This window comes from Anguilla rostrata, chromosome 8 (assembly GCF_018555375.3).
Source record: "Anguilla rostrata isolate EN2019 chromosome 8, ASM1855537v3, whole genome shotgun sequence".
Lineage (NCBI taxonomy): Eukaryota > Metazoa > Chordata > Actinopteri > Anguilliformes > Anguillidae > Anguilla > Anguilla rostrata.
The window spans coordinates 19203325-19221924 of NC_057940.1; the positions used below are offsets into that span (position 1 = coordinate 19203325).

Consider the following 18600-nt stretch of genomic DNA (forward strand, 5'->3'; position numbering starts at 1 on the left):
TTATCGTCAGGTCTGCCGTTCGTCCTTTCGTCCATCAGTTCGTGTCTTTGGGTCGGTTTGTCTGGTCGCATGCTCGGCCATTCACCCGTCCAATTGCCCGCCTGTTCGGTCGATCGGTTGTCTGTGCTTTCGGCCATTCGCCTACTTCCATTCGATTGCTCGGCTGTTCGATTGTCCGTTCGTTCGTTCGTCGGTCCGGGCTTTTGAGAGCGTTCGTCTGGTTGCCAGATTGACCATGCGTTCGTGCAATCGCCCGGCCGCTCGTTCGTTCGATCGGTCTTTCGCCGGCTCGTGCGTTCGTTGGGGGAACTATTTGGACATCTGGAACGTGGCCGACGCAATCTCGCGGCTCATGATTCCTATTGTGCTCACCATAATCACCCTCTCGTTAAAACATAAAATCGTGTACATGGTAGCATGGATGTGGACTGGTCGAGTATGTTGTCCAGGGACAACGGAAAGTAGCAGCGCAATCTCGCCTAACCCTAACCCTAACCCTAACCCTAACTCTAACCCTAACCCTAGTTCTAATCCTATCCTAAACCCTAGCTGTAAACCTACCCCTGACCCTAGCTGTAACCCTAACCCTAACCCTCACCCTAACTCTTACTCTAACCCTAACCCGAGCTGTGAACCTAATCCTAGCTGTAATCCTAACACTAGCTCTAACCCTTGCTGTAACCCTAACCCTCACTGTAACCCTAATCGTAGCTGTAACTCTAACCCTAACCCTATCTGTTTCCATAAGCCTAACCCTAGCTGTAACCCACACTCTACCTCTAACTCTAACCCTACCTGTAACCCTAACCCTAGCTCTAACCCTTCTTGTAACCCTAACCCAAGCTGTAACCCTAACTCTAACCCTAACCTTAACGGTAGCTGTGAACTTAACCCTAACCCTTGCTGTAACCCTAACCCTAACCCTCACCCTAACTCTTACTCTAACCCTAACCCGAGCTGTGAACCTAATCCTAGCTGTAATCCTAACACTAGCTCTAACCCTTGCTGTAACCCTAACCCTCACCGTAACCCTAATCGTAGCTGTAACTCTAACCCTAACCCTATCTGTTACCATAAACCTAACCCTAGCTGTAACCCACACTCTACCTCTAACCTTAATGGTAGCTGTGAACTTAACCCTAACCCTTGCTGTAACCCTAACTCTAACCTTAACCCTAGCTGTAACCTTATCCCTAACCCTAGCTGTAACCTTAACCCTTACCCTATTGCAAGCCTTAGCTGTATCCCCAACCTTAACACTATCCCTAAGCCTTGCTGTTTCCCTATTCTTAACCGTAACCCTACCTGTTACCCTAAACCTTATCCTAGCTATAACCTTTATCCTAACCCTACCTCTAACCCTGACCCTACCCCTAGCTGTAGCAACCTCCTAGAACACCCTAGCAACTGCATACCACACCCTAGCAACCACCTATAACACCATCGCAACCTCATAGACGGAGTGTAGCACAATGGGTAAGGAACTGGGCTTGTAACCGAAAGGTCGCAGGTTCGGGTAAGGACACTGCCGTTGTACCCTTGAGCAAGGTACTTAACCGTAATTGCTTCAGTATATATCCAGCTGTATAAATGGATACAATGTAAAATGCTGTGTTGTGTAAAAAAAAAAGTTGTGTAAGTCGCTCTGGATAAGAGCGTCTGCTAAATGCCTGTAATGTAATGTAATGTAATAGAACACCATTGCAACTGCCTAGAACTCCATAGCAACCACCTAGCAACACCCTGGCATTCGCCTCAAACACCTTAGCAACTGCCTAGAACAGCATACGAAACCTGAAACATGTTGTCTTCTTCCAAAGTAGTAATACTGAATGCTCATCTAAGAATGTTTACATAAGGTATAAATTCAGCACAAAGTTGACTTTACATTGGCAGCAACCACACTTCACAATTTCTGCAGGAATTGTCTTGTTTCTATTTACTATGGCTTTTACCTAATTGTTGATACTTGTATTATCATTTTATAGTTCTTTTATTATTCATGCTTTATTGCAATTTATCAGTGATATTCTTTGTTTCTCACATTTCTTATTTTCTGGGATTGACAGTCAGGTCAATTTTCTACTGTACATAATACAAATGCTAAATTATATGTTGAGGTCATAAAAAAAAAAAAATGTTCTCCCTGAAAAAATATGCATATATCATACATCTTTTTATGGTTATACTGTAGGTACACATGCTACTAGAGAAACATTTTGCCTCATCCAAAATAAAAAATCCCTTGTACTAGCCTTTTTTTAAGCTGCTGAACACAACCATAAACTCTCCTCAACCCACAGACTTACTTAGGGTTTTTTAACCCTAACCCTAGCTGAACCCTAATTTTAGCCCCTGTCAAACATTTTATTATTTTTCTGACAATGTTGTGGCATTTAGGAAACCATTGGGTGCACCTGTCCATGGACACATCACATGACCACCCTGTTGGATAACAAATCATCCGAGGTCTGAACTAGGGACAAGGGGTCAATTTGAATAATTTGAAAAGTAGTTGGGATCTCCACTCCACTGGCTCCTCAATTGCTGTGTTTGCATGTTTTGTGTGAGGAAAATCTTCAGACATGCCCTCCAAAGAAGCAGGAAAACCAGTTGCAATTTTCAGGGAAGAATGAGAAAGAGACATCTGGCAATTCCTCATTCATCTAAATGAAAGTGTATGGTTTCAGTATGCATTTCCCAATGGATTCCATACCTATAAGCTAGCATTCATTAGAAAGCCTAAATACAGTATATGCTATGTAGAAATTCACCTACAAAGGAGAGTAGGTGAATTATTTCTGAGAAGTTTTTCACTGAACCAGTTTGAGAATTACCTTGCATGATCTAGTTGGGTTCTCTTCCTTTAACCACTGCATTACTATCGTCACTAAAGACTAAAGACAATAAATTATCAAAACGGAAGCAACTGGCATATGCCTATGGTATTTTTTAGTATTTGCACTGTAGGCATTGCAGATACTATTTATGACAGTAAATAAATCACAAGAAATCACTCGTGTACTACTGCTGGAGCAGAAGCCCGTCAGACTGGTCTTACATTTTTGTGTCCTTCAATTCGTTCAGAGTTTGATAGACTCAAAAGAACATGATGAACTGATTGTGCTGAATGTACTGAATAACTCAAATGAATGAAATATACTGAATGACTCAAATGAACTGAATGACTCGCCAAATGTATAGCAGTCACCAACTGCCCATTGATTTTTTTTTTTCAATAATTTCCCACTTCTGTGCATGATATCTATTAATTAATTTAATGAATTAATATTTTTTAAAACTCCAACTCCAACTTCAACAACTTTGCCAGGACTGCATTACAATTTCAGTCAGTATTTTCCATGTCAAACATCCAGCCATACTGATCAAGTAATCTTGGAATTCACCAGAAATGTTCATTTCACAGCTGCTCACATTTCTTCTGGGGTCATGCCTCCAGACCCTCGTAGAGGGTTGCAGTTCTCGAGGTCAATTAATCTGAACCCACAAATATTCAAACTAATGTTACACCCTTGACCTGGCTACTGGGTTCCGAGCACATTACCCTGACCAGACAGTGTCCTGAGGATGCCTGACTCCATGTAGGGGTGCTGTGACCTTTTATGACAATAGCCAGTGTTCCCCTTTGGGATGAATGGGTAGATAAGGTGTCCATCTAACCAGGCAGGCATTCAGGCTGAGCAGGTTGAGTTCATCTTGCTCCTGATAAATAGACAAAAGTCTCCCCAGGAAAATGGGTAAGTACAAGTTCAGTCTTATTAGACAGGTATTTGACCAGAGGCTAAAAAAGCTGCAGATATTCAGATAAAAGGAGGTGAAGGTGAAGACAGATACAGGTGAAGACAGATACAGAGGAGAGACTGAAAGGTTAGAAATTGCTGTTCAAAATCCAATCACTGATCCACACCGTAGGAAGTGGTAAAAGGCAGTTACAGGATTTCCATACAAGGTAATGTATAGTTAATTATTTGGCCTGTTGATTAATTTAATTGTATTTGGACACTTCTAAAACCATAATATAAAAACATACTCATACTGAGGTGTGTGCAAACATACTCAGACAAACATAAGAAAATAATAGTTTATGTTTGACATCATTTTCGTGCAGTTGAATAAGAAATTAAGAAGTACATGGTACTTCTGTAATTCAATCTAATTCAAGCAAACTTTATTTAATTTGTTATTTTTAAAAACTTCCTTAACCTGAATTTATGGATGAGAAGCTGCAACAGATTGAGACTGAGAGGTTGAAGAGGTAATGTCAATTGATGTGTTTGGGTTTCTATAGGTAGTTCGTGAAAGTGGCACCAATACCATTCTGTCATTCTGTACTGGTAATTTGGAATTACACACGCAGGAACTATTTTAGTCCTAGAGGTCCAAATAATTCTGCACAGATTTTTTTAAATTTTAACTGAGTGTAATCAGCAGTGAATAGGCTGGGAAACAGATTGAAATGTCTCACATCGACTTTCAATGATTGATGAACTGATTTCAAGTTGCATATTTTTCAGTTTTGACTTTAAACATAATGAAAACAAGAAAACCCAATCAGATGAAACAATGGATTTTCAGGCAGTGCTAGAGGAATGTGATTTTGTAATCTGGTGCATTTAACACCTATATGAGAGTTAACTAGCTGCTTCACTACAGAGTAGACTACTTGGCAAACTAGCCAACTTGCAACTAAATTAAGCCTTTCTCCCAAAGCATTTATAAAGGCAATTTTCACCTGGGTGTATTACTCTTAAATAAAGCCTTACAACATTGTGACAAAACACAGCAGAGAGCTTATTGCATCATTTGTGTGCCATCAAGACTACATATCAAAATTTAAACATCTTAAACATCTATAAAAAATATCTGAGCTATTTGCACAAAAAGCACAAGCAACTAGGTGAACTACTAGCCAAACTGGGCAAATCTTGCTGAAAACCTGTTGGACGAGCGGCTTACGGAATGTTGTGCTAAGAAGAAATAAAAAGGAGGACACAAAATGAGCTTTTTCAGTGCATTTAAATGCTCTCCATTGGGTCCATCTTTGAGCAAACCTCCACTTTATAAATGTGAAAATGAAGCCTTTTTAATTGTGATATGCTTTTCAAGCTTAAAGCAGTTTTCTCCAATTTGCCATAATTATAAATACACTTTATAGCAGAATGGTAAGTTGTTAGGAGAACTAGCTGGCTTTTCAGCAGCCTGTATTCACTGGCTATCAGCAGGAAGTTCAGGACGCTGGCAGACTGCAGTTAGATTACTTGGGAATAGCTGGACCCACTGACTCCAATGAGGGCTCATTTGAAAGGTTACAGTCTTGTTTAATTCGTTCTGTAACATGATTGACTTAAAAGTAAACCTATCACGGCACTCATCTACCACCACAGAGACCTGGGTTCAATCCTCAGCAGTGGTACTTCCGAGTTGGTCAGACGTTCCTACGAACACAGTTGGCAGTGTTCACGGGTGGGAAGCCGGTGAGGGTATGAGTCCTGATCGCTGCATTAGCGACTCCTACTGGTTGGTCGGGGCACCTGTCCAGCGGGGAGGGGATCCAGGGGAGATAACGTGAACTTACGCGCACATTACGCTCTCCCAGTGAAACTCCTCGGGTGAAAAGAAGCGGCTGGCAACTCTACATGCATCGGAGGAGGCATGTGGTAGTTTCTCAACCCTGGTCCTGGGGACCCACTGCCCTGTATGTTTTAGATGTTTCCCTGTTTCCCAGGGTTGAGAAACACTGGTCTACACCCTCCCCAGTCCGACAGAGGATAGTGCATCGACCAGGACTGTGGCTGGTCCACACAGGGAATTGGTATAACGACTAAATTGGGGGGGAAATGGCAACAAAAAAAGGAAACCTATTGCTGTTCAGATAAGCAAACGTCTGCTATACATAATACTACTGTACTAAAGAGAGCTTGGGGTGGTCAGATAAACCATCCATGCTCTAGAGTCGAGATGGATTTTTGTTGGATAGAGTTGAAAATAGGCCTGACCTAGCCAACTATGGAAGGCCATTTAAGTCAATATTAAATAAATAAATAAATAAATAAATAAATATGGCTATGAAATAAATCCTGAAATAAATAAATGAGGCAATAAATACATAAATATATACATAAATGTAAATATGTAAGGAATAAACCATGACATTCTGTCCCATTATTGGAAAATAATGTACGACAGGGCTGGTGATGCGGCGAGGCGAAGCCGAGTTTGAATGGCTCTGAAACCGGGTTTGAATGCCAGTTAGCTTTATGATAGTTTCGCCATCACTTGCCACCTAGCCAATATTAAAATTCTGGGTTTTAGGTCAGAATGGTCTCACAGCATGCTTGTTATCTTGGCTAGCTAGCTAGCTAGCTAACTATTGAATTGTATTCATAACAGCCTACTACAAACGTAATCCTTTACAAAGATACGGATGAAAATGCATCCCGTAGTCATGACTTAAATACGGAACGCCTATTCTACTGTCATAATAAGGGACGATTCCGTATTTTGCCGGACTGTTGGCATTCCTAAATGAAGCCAGTAACTGGAACCGTGATTCAAAATTGCCTTCAATTGCAAAATTGGACACTGAAAAGGGGAGGGGACATAACAACAATTGAAAACCGAAAGAATAATGTTGCTGTTTTAACTGCTTTGGAATGCTGGATTTTGTAGGATGCATGTTAAAAGGCCTGAGGTGTCCCTTTACTGAGAAATAATACACACCCTTTGGACCAATCAGAATCGAGTATTCAGACAAGCCATTGTATAAAAATATATAAATGAGTCAATATAATTCAATAAATAAATAAATAGGTTTTTATTTATAAATGACATTTTTCAAAGGACTACTTTTATTTATTTTGGGGGACTTTTATTTCATAATTCCACATTTATTTATTTCAGGGGACTTTTATTTCCGAATGACAAATTTATTTCCCAACTCTTTTTATTTCCATCTGTTATATTCAAATGATTGGGGCGTGGTTATCTCACAGATTCAAACCAAAGCAACAGCACCAGAAATACTACTGTACTAAAGAGAGCTTGGGGTGGTCAGATAAACCATCCATGCTCTAGAGTCGAGATGGATTTTTGTTGGATTGTGCGGACAATATGGAAGACATCGGTGGGTTCTGAGATACAATGCTATCCTTAGCAGATCAAATTGATCAACATGGTTTATCAGCGGATACTATTTTGGCCCGTATCCGCATTAGAGTACACAGTACATTACATTACATTACAGGCATTTAGCAGACGCTCTTATTCACAGCGACTTACCCAACTTTTACATAGCATTTTTACATTGTATCCATTTGTACAGCTGGATATATACTGAAGCAATTTCGGTTAAGTACCTTGCTCAAGGGTACAACGGCAGTGTCCTACCCGGGAATCGAACCAGCGACCTTTCGGTTACAAGCCCAGTTCCTTACCCACTGTGCTACACTCCTATGTACACACACACACACACACACACACACACACACACACACACACACACACACACACACACACACACACACACACACACACACACACACACACACACACACACACACACACACACACACTCTCTCTCTCTCTCTCTCACCGGCCACTTCATTAGGTGACAGGAGTGGCACCTGGTGTGGTCTTCTGCTGCTGTAGCCCATCTGCTTCAAGGTTTGATGTGGTGTGCGTTCAGAGATGCTCTTCTGCATACCTCGGTTGTAACGAGTGGTTATTTGAGTTACTGTTGCCTTTCTATCAGCTCGAACCAGTCTGGCCATTCTCCTCTGACCTCTGTCATCAACCAGGCATTTTCGCCCAGAGAACTGCCGCTCACTGGATATTTTTTCTTTTTCGGACCATTCTCTGTAAACCCTAGAGATGTTTGTGCGTGAAAATCCCAGTAGATCAGCAATTTCTGAAATACTCAAACCAGCCTGTCTGGCACCAACAACCATGCCACGTTCAAAGTCACTTAAATCACCTTTCTTCCCCATTCTGATGCTTGGTTTGAACTTCAGCAGATCGTCTTGACCATGTCTACATGCCTAAATGCATTGAGTTGCTGCCACGTGATTGGCTGATTAGATATTTGCATAGATATTTTAACGGGTGCAGTTTGCAATTGAACAGGTGTATCTAATGAAGTGGCCGATGAGTGTGTATGTATATATATATATATATATATATATATATATATATATATATGATGTGGGTTACTGTGTAATGAGTGATTGGGAGGTTGTGAGGCTCCCTTTAGTTTACCACCATTTATTACCCTGAGCGCTGATAAAGGAATGGCTGGTGTTGCTGCCAGAAATGAGTCTGTCGCAGGCGCTGACCTCAAATTTGCGGCCTGTTTGTGGCCCATATTAAATTGGTGTGATTTAATAAATTGTGGATATTTGCTTTATTATGGTTCTGTGGCTGCCAGTGCCCATACCATTAGGGTGCAGGAGGGATAACCAAACTGTAGTTCCCCCCTTTGATGCCATTGCATTAACCTTGCGCTGTTAATTTCATACCTTCATACCTGTCTCATATTAGCTACTAATGTGCTGCTCTTACTCATTCTTTAATTGTTTTGCTAATCTTAGCCAGGTATAACAGCTTGCTAGCAAGGTCATAAACCTGCATTTAAAACTGGCAAGTCAGGTAATTTATTAAATGGTTATGGTAGCCTAATATTAAGTAATATATTATTACTAATATTAAGTATATTAAGCACGCAGATTAGAACTAATAGATATAAGATACAATATACTGCCAAGTCGCATTTATTAATAACTAACTATTCATAATGTTTCAGAAGAAATTTAGAATATTTAAGAAATATTTCTTGTGCCAATCTAAAACATACACAAATACTGGAATAATCAAGAAAGTTAACTATTCTGTTAGATGATCTTAATGCAATTATCTTCATATTGTCACCTATTAAATTCAGGCAAAATTTACATTTAAGTTCATTTTCACCTAATAACCAAAGCATACAATATCCACATTAATTTAGCAGCTTGTTGCAAATTAGCCCAAATGTCACTCAGTGTAACTCAACATTTTTTCAGCTGCAGGAGAGGAAGACAATGGCTGCAAACATCCCAGGGCTGATAGCTGTAGCTGTGTTTTATATGATCATTCTGGCAACTGGAATATGGGCATCTCGAAAGTCCAAGCAAGAGGAGAAGAAAAGCACTGGGACAGGGACAGAAGTCACCCTGGTCGCTGGGCGAAATCTAAATACCATTGTGGGAATTTTCACAATGACAGGTGAGTGTCTTGACTCTCTCACTTTGCAGAAAAGAATAACATTGAATTAAAAAAGGATTATGGAAAAACAGGTAATGTAGCTAACAGAATTTTAGGACAGAGGTGTAAATGGTGCTTTCAAAAGTGGTGGTTTCAAAAATTGTAGCTCCAGTGTCATATTTCTGAATTTGTCATGAGAATAATGAATAATACAAATACGATTTTTGATGCTGCACTGTTTTTTTTTATTTTTTTTTTAGGTTACTGTAAATATGTAAATATAAATGGCTGCTTTTATGAGACTGTCAACCAGGTGTGTGCATACATGTTTGTGTGTGTACTTACAGCTACATGGGTTGGAGGAGGCTATATTCTCGGGACTGCTGCTGCTGTCTACAACCCTACAAAAGGCTTGGTTTGGGGTTTAATGCCTGTGCAATACATAGTAAACTTTTTAGTAGGTAAGTGTGTGTTTTATTTTTATGAGTTTCTATGTTTTTATGATAATTTTTTATATATACTGTGGGGTGTATTGTGCAATTATGCATACATGAATGCCTGTATTGGCTACTTACAAGAAATGTACATCATATTTAAATGATATTCAAATGTTTTTTTTTTTTAAATGATGAAAGAAGTATAGTATTATGGTTAGGCCTGCAACTCAAAGGTTGAGTTCACTTCCCAGTTGAGGTGCTTCCATTGTACCATTGAACATGTTAACCATATGCAAATCTGTGTAAGTCGCTCATGGTGGCAGTGTGTCATGCATGAACTAAATTGCTTCAGTCATCATCATGCTGTATTAAAATGCACTTCAATGTAAAGGCTTCTAGTTTTTTCTCCCCCATTTTGAAACTAACTCCTTTTGAAGCCTTGAACCCCTTTACAGGTCAAATTACCTCTTTTCATTCCCTTTAATTTAAATTTAGAATTTCCATAGTCTACCGCTGCAATGGAAGACAAGGATAATGGATTAAGTTAATGCATCATTTAGAATATACTGCTTTCCTCACTCTGACATCTGTTCAGAAATCAGAACAAAATGAAAGGATGTGGTTGGGGAGAGCAGGGAACTAACAGTTTTCGTATTTGGCTCAATTATGAATTATAATAATAATAATTATTATTATTATTTTTAAAATAATACATGAATTAATGTATTGTTAATTAAAGATTAATTAGAGGTCCAAGCAGCTTTGCTGCTGGAATCCTCTTGTTTTTGTTTGTTTTTTATTAGGGGTCCAAACAGCGAAGCTATGGAATCCTATTATTAATATTATTATTTCCTGTTCTCAGTTGCAAATTATATCAAACTATGGGAAAACAGTGTAGCTACACATAGATGACTTTAGCATACTAGAAATGAGCAACATATTGGTATGAACCTCTTACTTCTGGTCTTTGTATCTAAATATGATAAGTAAGGGTAGTCCTTGTAAAGATTCAGTGTCCGATTAATCTGGAGGGTTTGATTGAATTCTATGTTCCCTTAAAAGTGGCCATTATCTGTGTTGCAGTAATTGCATTCACAGAATTTTTAAAAAGTAGATAGTCCACACTAAATATTACAAATTTCCCAGTCTTCACTTTTGTGAGTGGATGTCTTTTATATCATTGGTGAATCATGCATAATCTGATGTAAACACCCCTGCTGGTCCATGCAAATACGTCTTTTAGGACCAGCAGGAGTTGTACAATTAATTGATACCCAGTTAAACCCATGTCAGTATGGTACACTGGAAAAATGTCATAACATGCCTTCTTTCCATAAAATGAATGCATACTGCAATCAACTGTAATTACTTGCCATGTAATTACATATGTGATTACCATGCTCACTAATCAAGAAAAAATTATTAAAGAGGTTGAAAGTTGATACTTCTTTGGACATTACTTCAAACAACTGTATCCAATTAAACTCCTTCATTACAATTTAAAATATTTTAGATAAATATTTTTCGGTAAGTGTACAAATCATTCACACTTCTCTGTTACAGTCAAATCTCATTGTCTGCTTTTGTAATGTCCTCACATGCTAATATGCATTTGCGGGTGATGTTGTGGGTATGAAACCCCATTCATTTAGTACATCTGGCCTCTTTCTCCTTTTTTCCAGCTGGTATTTTCTTTGCCAAGCACATGAGGGATAAGAAGTATGTAACTATGATGGATCCCTTCCAGCTGAAATACGGGCACACTCTGACCTGCGCTCTTCTGATTCCTGCACTGATTGCTGACGTGATGTGGGTAGCATGTATCATGGCAAGTTTAGGTAAAGTTCCAGCACTGACTGTTCACATGGTGTATATCAGGACTTCCCAACCCTGTTCTTGGAAATTTACTGTCTATACTGGCTATATGCTCCTCAAATAAAGGTCATCTTCTGTCATGCTATTAAATACATATTTGATTGGTACACATGATCATGAACCTGCTGCAATGCTGTAGAAGCAGCACTAACTGATGCTCCATCTCCTTATTATGGACAGCATGCTATTGCATTATTGTATACACATACAGTGTTTTATACATCTACCAGAGGTGTAGCACTTAACTGTTGGCAACTCCAACTGTATAAATGGATTGCGTTTAAAAAGTAGGCTGTGTAGGTCTCACATTGTGTATATATAAAGGTGTGCTGGCTTGTACATATTTAAATATTCACATTACAAAGAGGTGGTTATCCTGAGCTCTGAGATCCCGTAGCCAGGACAGTCAAAATCCCAGTCTTTCTTTCTCCAGCACAAAATAAACACTGCCTCTAGCACACTACCACCATAATACACACCATTTGAAACAAATGCTAAAGTGTGAGTGCAATAGCAACTGTCCAAAGGATGTGTTGAAATTTGTATCAATCTTGTCATGATTCTCACTGGCTTTATTCCAGGAGGAACTATGGGCATCATTCTGGATATATCATCGTTCTACTCAATCTGCATCTCAGCTGCTGTGGCGATAATCTATACGCTTCTCGGGGGAATGTTCTCTGTGGCGTACACTGATGTCATACAGCTGGTGTTCATCTTTCTTAGTTTGGTAAGCAGCAACCTTTCAGGAAATATTTACTAGTCAAAGTGGAATTAGCTTTAGCTAACTTGCAATGCAGGCTGTCAGTATTGTTGTATATACAGCTGAAGTCGAAAGTTTACATACACCTTAGCCAAATCCATTTAAACTCAGTTTCTCACAATTCCTGACATTTAATCCTAGTAAACATTCCCTGTCTTAGGTCAGTTAGGATCACGACCTTATTTTAAGAATTTGAAATGTCAGAATAATAGAAGAGAATAATTAATTATTTCAGCTTTTATTTCTTTCATCACATTCCCAGGGGGTCAGAAGTTCACATACACTCTGTTAGTATTTTGTAGCATTGCCTTTAAATTGTTTAACTTGGGTCAAACGTTTCGGGTAGCCTTCCACAAGCTTCTCACAATAGGTTTCTGGAATTTTGGCCCAATCCTCCTGACAGAACTGGTGTAACTGAGTCAGGTGTGTACCCCTCCTTGCTCGGGCACGCCTTTTCAGTTCTGCCCACAAATTTTCGATTGGATTGAGGTCAGGACGATGGCCACTCCAACACCTTGACTTTGTTGTCCTTAAGCCATTTTGCCACAACTTTGGAAGTATGCTTTGGGTCATTGTCCATTTGGAAGAACCATTTGCAACCAAGCTTTAACTTCCTGGCTGATGTCTTGAGATGTTGCTTCAATATATCCACATAATTTTCCTTCCTCATGATGCCATCTATTTTATGAAGTGCACCGTCCCTCCTGCAGCAAAGCACTGCCACAACATGATGCTGCCACCCCCGTGCTTCACGGTTGGGATGGTGTTCTTCGGTTTGCAAGCCTCACCCTTTTTCCTCCAGACATAACGATGGTCATTATGGCCAAACAGTTCAATTTTTGTTTCATCAGACCAGAGGACATCTCTCTAAAAAGTAAGATCTTTGTCCCCATGTGCAGTTGCAAACTGTAGTCTGGCTTTTTTATGGCGGTTTTGGAGTAGTGGCTTCTTCGTTGCTGAGCAGCCTTTCAGGTTATGTCGATATAGGACTCGTTTTACTGTGGATATAGATACTTTTGTACCTGTTCCCTCCAGCATCTTCACAGGGTCTTTTGCTGTTGTTCTGGGATTGATTTGCACTTTTCGTACCAAAGCACATTCATCTCTAGGAGACAGGACGCGTCTCCTTCCTGAGCGGTATGACGGCTGCGTGGCCCCAAGGTGCTTATACTTGCGTATTGTTTGTACAGATGAAAATGGTACCTTCAGGCGTTTGGATATTGCTCCCAAGGATGAACCAGACTTGTGGAGGTCCACAATTTTCTTTATGAGGTTTTGGCTGATTTCTTTAGATTTTCCCATGATGTCAAGCAAACAGGCACTGAGTTTGAAGGTAGGCCTTAAAATACATCCACAGGTACACCTCCAATTGACTCAAATAATGTCAATAAGCCTATCAGAAGTTTCTAAAGCCATGACATCATTTTCTGGAATTTTCCAAGCTGTTTAAAGGCACAGTCAACTTAGTATATGTAAACTTCTGACCCACTGGAATTATGATACAGTGAATTAAAAGTGAAATAATCTGTCTGTAAACAATTGTTGAAAAAATTACTTGTGTCATGCACAAAGTAGATGTCCTAACTGACTTGCCAACACTATAGTTTGCTAACATGAAATCTGTGGAGTGGTTAAAAATGAGTTTTAATGACTTCAACCTAAGTGTATGTAAACTTCTGACTTCAACTGTAAACTGAGCCTGTCTGTCGATGCAAAGTATGGTAACTGTACAGCAAAAATATCTATTTTTGCTATTATTAATTTCACTACCGTTCCGATAAGTTTGGCACTGTAGTATGTGCATAATCTTATATTCTCATGAAAAGCACAATAACACCTGGTTTTGTGTTTAACCAGTGGATGTGTGTTCCATTCCTGATGGTGAATCCAGCATCTACTGATATCACACTCACAGCATTCAATGGGACCTTTCAAGCTCCTTGGGTGGGAACATTGGAACCAGAGAATCTGGGTCTGTGGCTTGATGATTTTTTGGTTTTGGTAAGCTCTTACAGGTCAGAAGACATGCAGGCTATACAAGAGTAAAGCATGCATGATCTATAAATAAATCCACAATCTTCCCCTATTGGATGCAAAGAAATTTTTTATAGGGCTCTAACTGTTCTTGAATGCAGGGGAGCGCCATTTCTCGTTCACAAAAATTGTAAAAGCCGTCCACCAATATTAGGCAATTATGTACAATGAAACACATTCATGCGCATATGGATAAGGGAACATTCTTGTCTGAACAAAGCAGCAGCTTTAATGTTCAGTGTCACATCGGCAGATTGGAGTTGGAGAGAGAGGGGTTTGGAAGAGTGTTAGGTGAATAAAGTTACAGGCTGGGATTTGCTCATTATCAGCATGCAAGCTAGACAAGTTTGGTGGCTGTAATAAAGTATAAACTGTTTGTAGCTGTACTATGGGGTTTGCTGAGATTTGGGATTTAATTTAGCACTCAATAAAAATAGGCGTTTTATATGCAAGAACAAAGGTTGCTTTTTTGTTATTGGGAATATGCTGATTGTGCAATGCCAATGCTGCTGGTTGGATTGTTTTGCTTAAATTATACATGTTATTATAGAGTGGGGGTTTGGTATGAGACAGTGAGCCTCCCTTCAGACAAAGCTAAGATAATTGCGCCCCGCCGCCCCACACACACATAACTCTATCAAATTTATGTCCATCTCTTGCTTTTTAAAATGGTTGTCACAGTGTAGACATTGTGTCTTTCTTGTCCCCTCACCCCCTGTTAACAGAACTCAACTTGAAGAATCTTTGGAAATTCACTTTGTTAATCCTTTTTATGAATTTAAAAGCTTCATTTTTTTCTCACTATGACTGGGTAGCACTGTCTCCCTGTTGAAAATATACTTTTTGAGTAATTTTATATTTGGTTTCTTCCTCAGAGTCTAGGGGGTCTGGCTTCTCAAATTTTGCATCAGAGAATTCTTTCTGCAGCATCGTCCAAAGACGCACAGGTCATATGTTTTGTTGCAGCTGGTTTCTCATCCATCATTGGCATTCCCTCAATACTTGTTGGGGCAGTGGCTGCATCAACAGGTGATAAGTGTTTTCCCTTCTTACCCTATTACCCTATTATCTAGTACACTTGTGTGTATGAGAATACGAGCAAGAATACGAGCGAGGTTTTGTCCATACGTGTACTAGAGGTTTATGCATTATTTATCTAATAAACTGTCCTTTTTTCCAGACTGGAACATGACCAGTTATGGTTCTCCATCCCCCTATGACCGTGGTGAAGCTGGTAAAATTCTTCCAATCGCTCTGCAGTACCTCACACCCAACCTTGTCTCCATCTTGGGGATCGGGGCTATAGCAGCAGCAGTGATGTCATCCATGGACTCTTGTCTCCTGGCCTCTGCTTCCTTATTTACCAAAAACATCTACAAAACCATAATTAGAAAGCAGGTGAGCTCTTAGAAATTACTAGAAGTGATCTGTACAAAACCACATGAGCAGCAGACTAAGCCTGTAATTAACGTCAATTCTAATATAAATTGTAGTGTCATCATAACACATAAACTTTCTTTTTTGTGTTTATTGTGTTCCTGTTTCAGGCTTCTAACAGAGAGCTGCAGTGGGTGATCAAGATCTCAGTGACAGTGGTTGGGCTGGTAGGAATGGGGCTGGCCTTCTTAGGGAACAATGTTCTGACCTTCTGGGTCTTGGGTACTGATGTGATGTACACCCTGGTCTTGCCTCAGCTCGTCTGCGTTCTCTTCTTTCCTGTCTCCAACGGTTACGGTGCTGTGGGGGGTTACATCCTGGGAGTGATGATGAGACTGCTGAGCGGGGAACCTCTGCTGCACTTGCCCCCTGCCATCCACTTCCCCGGTTGTAGGCTAATCAGTGGGGTCTATGTCCAGCACTTCCCCTGTCGGACACTGGCAATGCTGATCTCCCTTTGCTCCATTCTTCTGATTTCTTATGTGACATCACTGCTATTTGAAAAAGGCCTCCTGCCAAAGAGCTGGAATGCAGTGCAGTCCAGGATTTATAATGCAACTAGTGGTGCTGAAGAAAAAGCTGATGACACCATGCCTGCTGCTTCAGATCAACTACTTGACACAACTTGTTAGATCCCATGTTAAAGCGATATTAATTTTTGTATGGTAATTGTTCCTTTTCTAGTATTTCCCTAAGTCTGGACTGTTTTCTTTTTTTCTCTTAAAAGGGCACATTGTCTTTTGGCGTTTTCACTGAAACTTGTGTATATAATACATTTTGATGTAATGAATGATTCTTAGCTCAACTGGTTAATTTTCTACAATCATGGAAACTCTTTACATGTAAACAGAAGAAAGGTTGCAATTTTCATTTAATTTGATTGTGATATTGCTTCCTGATATTTTTTAAATACTCTGGTTGATATTATGTGAGTGTTTCTAACTTTGAAGTCAGAAGATATTATTTTTTGGTGACAATGGTATTGTAAACATGTCCTCCATTTCTGAAAACAGGGTATGTCATTTTCTGTGCTTGCCCAAAGTAGGAGAGCAGAACTTTTATTAGATAGATTAGTCTGTGATCATGCCAGTATGCTTGATTCTTTTGAAAGCATTCATTCAATGTGAGGAGTTAGAACTCAATGTATTTTAATGGACAACAATGATGGAAATTAATTCAAATAAATTACTTGTCATTGACCGATTTGCAAAATATTCGAGAATTCAGATCCTTGGCCTGCATTGGTCGGCCCAGTAGTATGCAATATTAGCTGCGGACAGATACACAAACACACGCACACACACGACCGAATGCATAATCCCCTCCAGGCTCGCGCCTGGCGGAGATAATGAACATGTAGTCTCATAAAAATGATAAAGATATTGCATGTACCATCAGTATTTACAGATACAGATCTATTATGTCCCTAACAGGGTGATATTCACTTAATTGTAGCCTACAGTTTTAAGTACGTACGCCGGGTGAATTTGTGTTCCTGAGAGTAAGACATATCCCATTCATGGCTGAATGAAAAAAAAAAAGTGAAAATGAACAATCAAAAAAAAAAATGACGTTTGTGAGGTCAATTTGATACAGGAGAACAGGAAAAAACTTTCCCAGGTGCAACCTGTTCTGATGTGTGCGCGTGCTCTAACTAAAAAACAAAACTATCATGCACCACCCATCTAGCCATCCCACCCCCAACTATAGTTCTTGTGAGAAAATTCAAGAAATGTTTTCCAGCCAGAAACAGAAACTTACGTTTTCTGGCCAGAAACACACCATTCAGGTAAAAGGCAGTGATGCCATTTCTGTCCCCCAAAAAAGGATTGTATGGACAAACACAATGTGCAGCAAGTGCAAGAAATACATCTGTGAAGCCCATGCTTTCAGAATTCCATACTGTCATATTTACCCAGGGGGGTAAACAAAGGAGGAAAAAATACCTATGTTGTGTGTTCATGACAGTTGATCCCCTCCCTTTGCCTCCGAGGGCTTGTTTGACAATAACTGTGTTTTTGAAAGACATTTTAGACATTTAACTGCCATACCTGTGTTTATAGCCCACAGCAAGAAGGTACAGACACTGTGTCAAGCTGACAAGCCTTGTCTCTATTAGAGCACAACCTGCCCACTGGCTGTCTGGAGTGTGAGTAGCCCTGTGATATGGAGTTGCCCTGAGATATACCAATGGGAAAATGTATATGCTTTGTTTCAGAATTGTACTGGTAAAAATGTATCTATGGTTTTGGTATACATGTATTCCATTTATTATCTTTGGGTCAAATTTCTCCATTGTCTTCATGGATGGGGGTGTTACGTGCTGGTGATTAAGCCAACCCCCAGCTGGTGATCTGTGCTTCTCTCTCTCTCTACCTGTGGCTTAGTGCTCCTCCTTAACAAGCTGCTGATTACCTGATTGGCCTCACATGCCTGTGGCCCTACTTAAGCCCTGCTGCAGCTGATAAAGTATTTATTTCCATGTGTAAATGTATTTGAAAATACTTCATTTACACACATTTTCAAATACAAATACATATTTGTATTTGACCCCAGGTCTGTTGTGTTCATTGTGCTATATTACAAACAAACACATAAAAAGAAGTTACATTTTTTTTAAACTAATCAAATTAAAAACTGATGTGAATCAATAGGCTCCTAATAAGTTGAACACATCATTTTTTCCTTAATCTGATCAACACAAAGCAGGCTGGCTCATTATCATTTGCTTGGTCTTTGAATTCTTCATTATCTACCAAATGGTTCTTTACATTTAATATGAAAGCAGATTGTAAA

The 18600-nt window shown here is 39.6% G+C and overlaps 1 protein-coding gene across 1 annotated transcript; it reads left to right on the forward strand.

The window, feature by feature from the left end:
• The first annotated feature begins 3268 nt into the window (after positions 1–3268).
• On the forward strand, positions 3269–18467 carry LOC135261051 (high-affinity choline transporter 1-like). Its single transcript, XM_064346907.1, has 9 exons — positions 3269–3970; positions 9078–9279; positions 9606–9719; positions 11378–11533; positions 12152–12300; positions 14191–14334; positions 15243–15396; positions 15548–15765; positions 15915–18467. Exons 2-9 carry the CDS (start codon positions 9096–9098, stop codon positions 16434–16436), a joined length of 1641 nt encoding a protein of 546 aa, XP_064202977.1. The 5' UTR covers positions 3269–3970; positions 9078–9095; the 3' UTR covers positions 16437–18467.
• The last annotated feature ends 133 nt before the right edge of the window (positions 18468–18600 follow it).

Coding starts and splice junctions, on each gene's coding strand:
- LOC135261051 (XM_064346907.1), top strand. CDS start 9,096: ATGGCTGCAAACATCCCAGGGCTGATAGCTGTAGCTGTGTTTTATATG. Junction 9,720..11,377: donor CATAGTAAACTTTTTAGTAG/GTAAGTGTGTGT, acceptor CCTTTTTTCCAG/CTGGTATTTTCTTTGCCAAG. Junction 12,301..14,190: donor TGTTCATCTTTCTTAGTTTG/GTAAGCAGCAAC, acceptor GTGTTTAACCAG/TGGATGTGTGTTCCATTCCT.